Source organism: Mytilus californianus, unplaced genomic scaffold (assembly GCF_021869535.1).
Source record: "Mytilus californianus isolate M0D057914Y unplaced genomic scaffold, xbMytCali1.0.p SCAF_1, whole genome shotgun sequence".
In the NCBI taxonomy this organism is placed as follows: domain Eukaryota; kingdom Metazoa; phylum Mollusca; class Bivalvia; order Mytilida; family Mytilidae; genus Mytilus; species Mytilus californianus.
Window position 1 is genome coordinate 47,288,735 of NW_026262581.1, and position 11,783 is coordinate 47,300,517.

The 11,783-nt window shown below is 32.5% G+C and overlaps 1 protein-coding gene across 2 annotated transcripts in view; it reads right to left on the reverse strand.

Moving 5' to 3' along the window:
* The window catches only part of LOC127704398 (uncharacterized), a 71,890-nt gene extending 61,129 nt beyond the window's left edge, over nt 1-10,761 (reverse strand). Inside the window, exon 1 of one of the 2 annotated variants that reach the window (XR_007983264.1) lies at nt 10,656-10,669. Coding sequence is in view for 1 of the 2 variants with exons in the window: in XM_052208440.1 (XP_052064400.1) it covers nt 10,656-10,741 (86 nt within the window). In the remaining variant the exon portion in view is untranslated. Of the gene's footprint in view, nt 1-10,655 lie in introns of both variants that reach the window. The other variant, XM_052208440.1, reaches the window with a different exon arrangement.
* Between the last annotated feature and the right edge of the window lie 1,022 nt (nt 10,762-11,783).

Genomic DNA, 11,783 nt, shown 5'->3' on the forward strand with positions numbered 1-11,783 from the left:
CTTCTTAAAACTTTTCAAAAATTTGAACCCCTTAAGAAAATTAGAAAAAAAACAAAACTTTTTGAACCCCCCCCCCTTTTCGAACAATTACCCCAAACTCAATCCCAGCCTTCCCTTTGTAGTATGGAACCTTGTAGTACAATTTTAGAAAGATCCATACGCTTAAACACAAGTCATTGTCCGGAAACTAGAAAAATGCTTGCTTTTGGCCCCTTTTTGCCCCTAATTCCTGCACATTTGGGGCAATTATCCCCAAACTCAATACCAGCCTTCCCTTTGTGATATTGAACCTTGTGGTACAATGTCAGAGATCCATACACTTACACACAAGTTATTGTCCAGAAGGTACAAAAATGCTTGTTTTTGGCCCCTAATTCCTAAACTGTTGGTACCATATCCCCAAAAATCAATCCCAACCTTCCTTTTGTGGTATTGAACCTTCTTGTAAAATTTCATAGAGATCCATTCACTTAAACTAAAGTTATTGTTCGGAAACCAAATGTGTCTTCGGACGACGACGACGACATCATAGCATTATACGAACCCAAAAAAATTTTTGCGGTCGTATAAAAAAAAGAAAAGTCTAGTGAATTCTATTCAGTAACTGTATTTTAAAAATTTAAAAGAGAACTTTATACATACATGTAAGCATACTTTAACCAATGGAAATTTCTTACAGACTCCACCCCAAGGGTGAAGGTGTCATAGAAATATGGTCACCATGGGCTTCTTCCAAAAGGCAGCAAAACCCTTGCCATTTAGCTGTGCAGGATGCAAAATTTTAAAGTCAAACATCTGATCATAATTAGGACTTTAAATCTGATGCCTTCTGTAAACAGAGTGCAACACTATCTTTATGTTCAAGAACCCTTGCAACTATATGAGGGGCCTGTAGGTGGCCTGTGGCAATGTGAAATTACTTCTCTTATCCAACATACCATTGGTTTCCACCTTTCATCCCTTCTTGCTTACTTTCTCATTGTATTAAGTGATAATACTTTCCTATCCTGAATATGCATGAAATAATTGCCACTGGATGCTAAACAAACAACAATCAATCAATCAATTCTTTCCGACTCCATGTCAACTAGCTTTTTGCTTCTACTTTTCAACTAAATGAAACCTGCCTATTTAAAGTAAAAATTGTTTGTTTGACCAAAAATAGTAAAAGTGGTTATAAAAAATAGTTGAAGGAAGACAAACAACACAATCCCATTAAAAAATAAATTGCTTCACCAAGCGCAGCTGGATACGACTGCAGAGGTCCAACCCTGAACAGTTGGGGCAACAATGGACACAATATTCGCACTTGATACAGGTCTGAATTTGGATTGTAATTAAATATTTGACACATAATAGGTTTCTGACACAGAATAACTGTAGTCAAAGAACTTGAATTGGTTATGTGATTTGAAATTATATTCATTTTTTTGCTTTTGTGCAATACACTATGCTGTTGCGAATTGACCATCCCCCCCCAAAAAAAATATATTCTTTCCCTCAAGATATGGTCATAATCTCAATTCAAATTTCCAATGAAGTTTGCAACCAAATCTTGTGTTTGAATTACTTCCCTTACACTGCTTTTAAATTATGTTTTGTACTTAAGTAATTGTCCATTAACCAGGACACCCTTGTTTTCCCCCTTTTTTGTCCCTAATTCCTAATTCCTAAACGGTTTGAGCCATAACCCCCCAAAGCCAATTTTAACCATCCCTTTGTGGTATGGAAACTTGTAGTATAATTTCAGAGAGATTCATACACCATTCCACAAGTTATTGTCTGGAAACTAGAAAAATGCTTATTTGGGCCCCTTTTTGGCCCCTAATTCCTAAACTGTTGGGACCATAACCCCCAAAATCAATCCCAACCTTCCTTTTGTGGTCAAAAACCTTGTGTTTAAATTTCATAGATTCTATTTACTTACACCAAAGTTATTGTGCAAAAACCAAATGTCTACGGATGACGACGACGACTACGTGATACCAATATACGACCGCAAAATTTTTTGCGGTCGTATAAAAACAGTATGAGGGAATTTTGATGCAAAAAAAAATGGCCAGCTGTTCCATCGTCATGTAAGACGTACATTATTTTGTGTTAAAACTCTGATGAAAAATCATGATTGGTGACAAGGCAATAGGGAATTGGCAGATGTCTCAAGTAGAAACCTTATACATATCAAAATTTATACATAATCAGCGCATGTATAGTCTAAAACAAACATATATGGCCAATTGTAAAAAAAAGTATATGTGTTTCATTACAAAGGATTTTCACAAGAGCAGTACCTACAGAAACAACACAAGACATTGAAAAATGAATATCAAAAAGTACAAGACAGAAAACTAAAGTGAAAGCAACAAGAACCCACAAACTTGTCAAAAATTTATAACTAAGAATTGAGATGAGTAATTTTACCATTTCAACACTGCAGTGGTTTCTGCTTACTTTATATAAAGATAAACTTGAATTTATCTACTGCTGTTTTAATGATAAGTTTTGCTTCCAATAAAAAAAAAAGATACAATGAGAAAACAAAACCTGCAACAGCAATAAACTAGATATTATTTACATATCAAATGTATATAAATAACATATGATTTCAATCAAAATCAAAAAGTAACATTTAAAAGTGTCATTCTGTATTCATTTCCTGGTGTAAGATTTAACTTTCATCAATGTCATGGCATAATCACAGTGTAGATACTATTCTGTACGCTATCCGGAAGTCGCGATTTTCGAAGCGAGAACTTTTTGGGTCACATTTTAAATTTGATGGATATACTGAATTAAACGGTAAGTTGATCATCTGTACATTGCTTAATGATTAATTCAGCTGACATCGATATTCTAAAATGGTTAGAATTAAATTCAGCACATTCATTATTTGTATCTTTGCCTTAATTAAGAGATTTTCAAGTGCATCACTAAGGAAAATCAGTCGGTGAACCTAAAAACAATCTTTTTACCCTCTTAGTGTACAAATTAACGTAAAACCAGATGTAATTAACTAAATGATGTATATTTCAAGTGGTGGTAAAAGTTTCAACCAGATCTTTGAAGCCAGAAATAAGAAAATTACACTTGTTTAAATTTCTCACTGTACGATCAGTCTCGCTTGTATATTTTGAAACTGTATGATCAGTCTTTATTTCACTGTATTTTAGTGGTGATTTCAAAGTTATTTACGATACATTAGAAGGTGGCATTTTTCTAAATAACACAAATATATTTCAATAAATTCACATCCTGAAAACTTATGAAACATGTTTTAGCTTGATGGGGTGTACTCGACTTACTACATTAAGTATAAGGATGATTAAATGTTGCTAAAATAAGAGGAAGGTTTGTTGTATATATAAGTTTCAGAAATGTCCTCCGTTATACTTAAAATTGTACAAACACACAGATTTAATTGTTATACAAAAATGCATGTATTTACACACATTCGAGGCCGTACTGTAGCCTATAATTGATCACAGTTCCTTCACTTTGTTTTGGATGTAGAGCTGTCTCTTTGACACTCAATTGTACACCACTTTGTAAAGCGGGGGTTTATAGTGATAATGAAGTCCGTCTTTCTGTTGGACCGGTACAATATGTTTCGTCGGTTTTGTAAGTGCATCTCCTCATAAACCACTTGATATACATTGTGGGTTCAGCTATTTTTAAATGGAGAGGGGGTCCAATCCAGGAGAAAAGAGATTCCAAATATATGTTCCCATACAAATGCCGTCTACAAAAATCATCAGAAGTATATTTGTATTGTCTGATGAAAGAAATTACACGTTATAGTTCCCTGGACAGTTCATAATATCACATAGACACGTATATACCTTCAAATTGCCGTTGTTTCTTTTTCAAAATCATGACTGGTCATACGGTAAAAAAATCTGAAATCGCTTCTAGAATACAGTCAGTTCTAGACTGATCGTACAGTAATTTATTTTGGGATCCTCAAGGAAAACATATTTTTTTATGGGAAATACGAATATTCTACTTAAATACGAAAATAATATTGAAACAGTATATATTTAACTGTAAACTGATGCAAATATTTGCATTAAAAGATTATTTGCTTTGTACTACGAGAGCAAAATTGTCCATCGATTTCACTTTTTTCTATCAAGTTGGTGTGATGCACACGTATATTTTATATTCTTATGCATGTTTTTGTTACAGTTACTCATATTTATGATGCTATACATACCTTAAAGATGTTCAAAGCACCTAATAGATATAGGAGTAAACAAATGATGAGAAAAGTCACCGTAGGCAAAACCGTCCTGTAGCCAGTTGGAAATCATCGCTTCGAAAATCGCGACTTCCAGATAGCGTACAGAATAGTATCTACACTGTGATAATATGGTCTGACAACAAATAATTCATGTAGCTCTTTTCATGAAAAATCTTAAAGAGTAAAATCACAAGTAAGTCATACACATTTCAGTATAACTTACAATTAATTTTAATTGTAAAATTTTTTGTGAAAAGAGTCACAGAATTGTGGTAAAAATATGGGCATATTATGTCACCTTTATAACCAATAAGCATACTTAAAGCGTGCAATTTATTTTTTACTTTTAGAAGTCTGAAGAACATTTAACAACAAGCTACACAAAACTGTTATTTTACAAGCAAATTATATATAAGGTATACATGTATATATTTATATAACAGAAAATAAATTATAAACAACGAATCAAACAGAAGGAAAATAAATGCCCAATCCAGAACAGTTTGGACAATCCATGTAAAGCACTTCAATAGTTATGGAATACACGACCCAATTTTACTCATATTTCTATATTAGTTTTGTACATCTTAATTAATTTCTCAGAAGCATGGTCCCATTTGGAAAACAAATGAAACAGTCTCAACATTATGCATATCCAATCATGTGGAACATTGTAAAAGCAATTTAGTAAATAAGATACAACTGCACCAACAATAACGCAATACACACATAAAAATCAGTCCTGACAAATTATGCCTTATACACTTACAAAGACCAAGCAAATAAATGTAAAAGGAAATAAAGAAACGAAACAATTAGCACGGTTCACACCACATAATGAATTTTATCAGTATACACTGTGTGTGAAATAAAACAAATTAATTTTACACTTCTGCTGCAAATGTAACCGTTCTGTTAAAGATAGTGCATGATACAACTTTTACAATAACAACTATAGCAACATTTGCCCATAATTTCATTTTTAATGAAGCAAAATTCTCTTGTCTGACTCTATTTCTTTCCCTTTCACCACACTCAAGTCAAATTCCTTTCAAATACTGGTAAAATATTTACTGCATAAAAGTATTCATCCTTAAATAACTCGTACACACATATAATTACATACCTAACGTAACACTTAACAAAAATTTTTATACTCCATACAGTGAGTAATGTCAATGTTTTGAAGTTCGTAAATATGTATTTCACATATGCTACGAATAACTTTTCTTTTTACAAGTTCAAATATATATATATATATACATATAAAGTGTTCCATTTAATTTTACTAGCTCAGACAGAATTCTGGTATCGTTAAGAATTTCACTAACAAAAGTACTTCTTGTGGTTTCCATGTCAACCAAAACTTCACTCGTAACGTACACATCATGGCCCTCTACATGAATGTCAAACTAATCTTTAGGGGACATTTATTGTCCTCTACGCCAGACCAAATCCTTCAGAACATTCATTAATTGCCAACAATAGCATCTTTCTTAGTTTGTCGTATGTTTCATAGGCAGGTAGATCTAACTGGTTAAAACTGTAAAACAAAAGAAAACATATTTTCTTTTAAATTTTGTAATACAAGAGGTAACTAGTTATTGCATTTCATCAATTGAAAAGAAAAGAAAAACAAACAAACAAAAAGCAAAACAAAACACTGATAACATTTATTTTAAAAGAAACTTATCCATTAAATCACAATTTTTAATTTACGTGTTTGCAACTGAAAACATTATTGTCAGATCTATAAGCACATTTCAATAAATATATTCAAGAGAAGAACCTGATAAGTTAATCAAATTATAACAACTCAGCCATGTTGTTTTAAACTGTTTACATATAGCATTTATAAGGTATAACATAAAATTACTTACAACTATAACAATATAACTTTTTCACTACTTATGCTTAAGCAAATACAAAATCAAATGGTTTTAAAGTGGTGACCAGTTTTTATTGGTGGAGGAAGCCGGAGTGCCCGGAGAAAACCACCGACCTTCGATAGGAAAACTGACAATCCTAGTCAATTAAGATTGAAGTCGAGTGCAACCGCACGAGCGGGGTTCGAACTCACAACCTCAGTGTTGACTGGCTAGTGATTACAGTAGTAACTACTTAGAGCACTTGGCCACCGAGGCCCCCTTTAAAGTAATGGCAACTTGTGTTACTAAATTACATTTATTTTGGACCTTATAATCTTCGTACTAGATCTGAGATTTGTGATAATAAGCATTGTGTATAAGTTTCATAACATTTGGTTAAGGCAAACTTAAGTTAAAGAACGGAAACGAAAAATTCAGCAATTTTTCCATTTACAAAGGGTCACAACTCTAGAATGGTAAAAGTGACATCACCGAAATTCAAACTTGATCTGTGTTTTGTGGTAATAAGCATTGTCTATAAGATTCATAATCGTAAACGTACGGACGTACAGACGGGCAAGGGTAAAACTTATTGCCCCCTCCGCCACGGCGGGGGCATACAAAATTTGACACATCTCTAAGGGCCACCTCTGTACCTGGTTAACAAATTTTTAGATTTTCCTATCAAATTTTATGAACTGCAGGCTACTCGGTCCCTGTTCATATACATCCCTTAATGTCAGTAATGATCTGACAGAATTGATATAGTTACTTCAAACCTACCAAGTATGAGCTGTCATCTCTGTGGATTTGGAACTTTTGGTATCCATTCATTCCTTCCAAGAGACCAAAGCCTTGCAAAGGAACTTTTGAAGTACCAGTTCTTTTGAAGTACCAGTTACAAATTGTAAGAATTGGGCTCTGTCTGCTTGATCAAAAGATCTCAAAGCTCTCCAAAACCACTGAACCTTAAAATATATTTTATGGTACAGTCAGTTTTAAAGAAATAAAAATTATGTTTTCTATTCAAGATAAATAATTGCTTGAGTAACTGAAAAATTACTATTCTGTATACTGTGATTACTGAATTAAGATAATTTAAACTGTGGGCTTATAGTTTTTAGATTGGAAGAAATAAAGAAATGCTGACCTAACGCCCCTAAATTTGCTGTTGGTAGAGTTCCCTCAAGTGGATATGGATGGTATGCAGGGTTATTGAATACAAATTTATTAAATACTGCTTAAATACTGCTTAATTGACAATACTTAAGTAAATTGCTTTTATTGGTCGACAGGTTTAACTGATTAGATCGGCGTCTTCAGGCAAGGTATACAGAAATTAGAATCCCTGAAGTACAGAATTATGGCATCAAGTATGTGACTAAATTACAAGTTGTCCATTGTTCATGTTGTTTATATTGGACACATTTCATATCAAAATATTTCAACGAAAGTTATTGTGTCATTTTTGTTTAAATACTTACAAAAGCAAAGAATTTATTAACAAATGAGCCATTCAGAAATCTTGTAAACAAACAATATTCATGATGTGTGTAAACAGTAATACTGTCACTGAAAAGCAATCGATCCATGATATTCATATTTAAAACAAACAAACACTATACATGCTATAGGAATGTAGGATTTAAATTAAAGGGGCATTAGCTGTCAGATGACCTCCGAAGACTACCGACGGTCACATAACCCGATATAAACATAAACATAAATATAAATAGATTGCGACCACCTGCAATTGGATTTTTCTAGGTCTGTTTGAATTCATGTTATAAGTTAATAAAAAATGCTCCGCAGGGCGCAGCTTGATACGACAGCAGAGGTCGAACCCTGAACAGTTGGGGCAAGTATGGACACTACATTCAAACTTGATGCAGCTCTGAATTTGGATTGTGATTAAATATTTGACACATTATAGGTTTCTGATACAGAATAAATGTGGTGAATGAACTAAAAATTTTGAAATTGAACTTTAACTTTAATGGTCCAATATCCAAAATCTAATACACGGTTAGATTCAGCATATCATAGAACCCCTAGAATTTTAATTTTTGATGTAACAAAACATAGTTTTATTTTGGACCCTTTGGACCTCAATGTGATCCAATTTGATAACAGACCCTAAAATCAAAAATCTAAATACATGGTTAGATTCAGCATATCAAAAAACTTCATATATTCATTTTTTGTTAAAATCAAATAAAGTTTAATTTTGTACCCCAATTTTGAACAACTTGAAAACTGGGCCCAAAATCAAAAACCTTAGTACATGTTAGATTCAGCATATCAAAGAACCCCTTGAATTCAATTATTGTTAAAATCAAACAAAGTTTAATTTTGGACTCTTTGAACTTAAATGAAGACCAATTTGAAAACCGGTCCGAAAATCAAAAATCTAAATACACGGTTAGATTCTTCATATCAAAGAACACCAATAATTCAATTTTGATGAAATCAAACAAAGTTAAATTTTGGACCCTTTAGAACTTAATATGGCCCAATTCAAAAACTGGGCCCAAAACCCAAATTTAAAATACACAGTTAGATTCAGCATATTAAAGAACCCCAAGACTTCAAGACTTTGAATTAAATTCCATTGAAATTGGTCAAGAAATAATCAATTTATACAAAGTATTACAAAAGTATTGTTTTTGGCCCCTTTTTCCTAAACCGTTATGGTCATAACCCCCAAAATCAATCCCAACATTCCTTTTTCGTATACAACCACTAATTCGGGCCCGGTCGGAAAACACATTCAAGAAAGTAGTACATATTTTAAACAAAAAGTTCCTATGCATAGCTGTATCTTTGTCAATAGGTGAAAGTCAGGATAAGGTATAGTTTTGACATGAAATGGCTGCCATTTTATTTGAACTTGAGGCAAAGTAACCATCAATGCTTGAAATTGCAGAATTTAACATAGAAAGTAATGGGGTTATGAATTAGTGGTTTTATACCTATTACTGAAAGGCATGTGAAATCCAAATTTTATAAATCATACCCATATCAATGAAAATTGTTCACATTTGTTGTTAGTAATCATGTAACATTATTTTTTTTATGTAACAATCATGTTGGGGTCAAATTAGGTCATTTAGCATGCGTACAGTTAAGACTTTACCTAAAGTTTAAATTTGTGCATTATCTTAAACTGAAACCAATGACACATGTATATTATGACTGGTTTATAGTATAAATATAGCTTTAAGTCAAATTGTATAGTGGGTGTTCAAGTTTTATAGGATTTCTTAGTGTATCATTTATTTCAAATGAAATTTGTGGTTACTTATATTGGAATTTCAAAATCTCACTTGAAATGCAATTTATAACCAGTTTAGTAAGTTGTCTAGCTGGGAGATACATAAATTGCTCTTGTTGATCCATGTTTTTACATAAAAGTATGGCTTTACCAAATCACTCTCCTTTTTCAACATGTAGAAAAAGGGGGGGGGGGACAAAGTTATCAATTATATTTTATATTTGGACCACTATATTTATATTCAAGTAACGATCTCTGATAAAAAAAAGACATATAGGTAAGAACATTGTTATTTGAGAAGATGTTAACAAATCAGAACTGGTAAATATTGAAAAAGTCTCATATCTGTCACTATTAGTATCCATATGGAGTTTTCTTTGTATAACGAATATGTTTCTACCAGTCCAATTTGAGCTTGAATTTAGTGATATAGTGTTTTGCCAAAAGCTTTATTTGTTTTTCGATGCTAGAAATAGATCATAGCAGAAAATTATGTAAATCAGAAGTCAATATAACAAGTTTGGTGCTGTTATAGGTAAAGAACCACTAATACGGGCCCGGTCGGAAAGAACATTCAAGAAAGTAGTACATATTTTAAACAAAATAGTTCCTACGCATACCTGTATCTTTGTCAATAGGTGAAATATTTGGATAGTTCTGGTATCAAATGAAAGCTTGGGGACTTGGGATCACTGTAGAACCCTGGTTGAAAGTTTCTTTTGAATAATAAAAAAATATATAAAATTATAATAGGAGGTCACATTTTCCCTGTAGTCCAGATCAGAACTGAAGTACCTGTTTTTGTACTATCAAACTTCCGGGAACCAGTACGCTTTAATATGCAATTAAAGGTATGTTGAATTTTTCAGCACAAGTCAGGATAAGGTATAGTTTTGACATAAAATTGTATTTGAACTTGAGACAAAGTAGCCATTCATGCTTGAAATTGCAGAATTTAACATAGAAAGCAATGGGATTATGAATTAGTGGTTTTATACCTTTAAAGACATCGAATTCTTTTAAAAGTATTTCACCGTCTTTCTTTATTTCAAAGTAGAATATTTTTTTCTTCAACGTCTGCAATAGGTTTATTGATGATTTCAAAAGTTTCCCTTTCACAAATTTGTTTTCCTCATATTCTTTAAGGTAAGAGGAAAAGTAAAGCAAATCGTCATTCACGCAAGGTAACTGATGAACAGCATGAGTAGTTGAGTATGAATTAAAAACTGATGAAATAACGACAGACGTTACCTCCTCGGATCCTGGTGATGACTTGCTGATATCCTGAATAGAAATGACGTCATGATCTTGTGAAGACAGAAGCCCTTGATGGACGGTAACTTTACAGGAGTTACACATGCGAACATTGCAATCGTCACATTTCCATGTAATCTCTTTTCCTTTACAAAAATAGCATGAAACTGGCACTTGTTCTTTTCTAATACTTGATGATTTCAATAATGTCGACTTAACTAGAAGTGAAAAAACAAAGTGGTCACGCGTATGACTTCCTTGTACGTTGTTTCTCGGTAAATAGTGTCAAAGGTTAGTTCTTGACTAAGTTGTAATGGAAGTTCCACCTTTTCACGGGATAAAGATATATTTTAGATAAACTCAACTCTAAGATTTCTGCATAGATACTGATAAAAGATATACAAAACTGAAATTTTATCATTTGAATATCGTATATTGATTATGACAATATAATATCTGTACATATTGAAGTTCATACACTTTAAGCTAATACTGGTTTTTATAACTTAAAGAAGTTTCAAAAATTTTAACGTAAAAACGGCAAAATTAGAAGCAGCCTCAGAGATTAAAAATATAGATAGACTTTGTGAAAATTTTAAAAGATCATGTTTTCATATTGTAAACAAACATATTCCTGTGAAAAAAGGAAACCAACACCATTCCCCACTCCAATCATGAATAAAACTGTATGCAAAGTCCTTTAGAAATCAGCAAGTAGAATATTAAATAAAGTGTCTCTTAAAAATAGATACAAAACAAACTGGGATGAATACGGGATTCGAATAAAACCGTATGTCAAAAAATAATTTAAAATTTATACAATTATTTTTGTCGAATAAAGGTGTGCAATCGAACAATATAACACTTATAACATAACACTGTGTGAAGCTGGACAGATAGTAAATAATCCATCCAAGGTATCAATTCTTCATAAGGGGACGACCATTAGATTTTCTGAGAGGATGGCAAGAGGATTTTGAAAATGAATAGCCTGGCCTGGTAAGCGCTGAAGGAAAAACAAATTATTCAATCCGCCAAAAAAATGGTAATAACTGAAGATCTTATTTGCAAACCTGTCAGTTAAGAATTTGTCAGCAAACAAATAAAAGATGAATATTAAAAAGGCTACAGGATATGATGGTATATC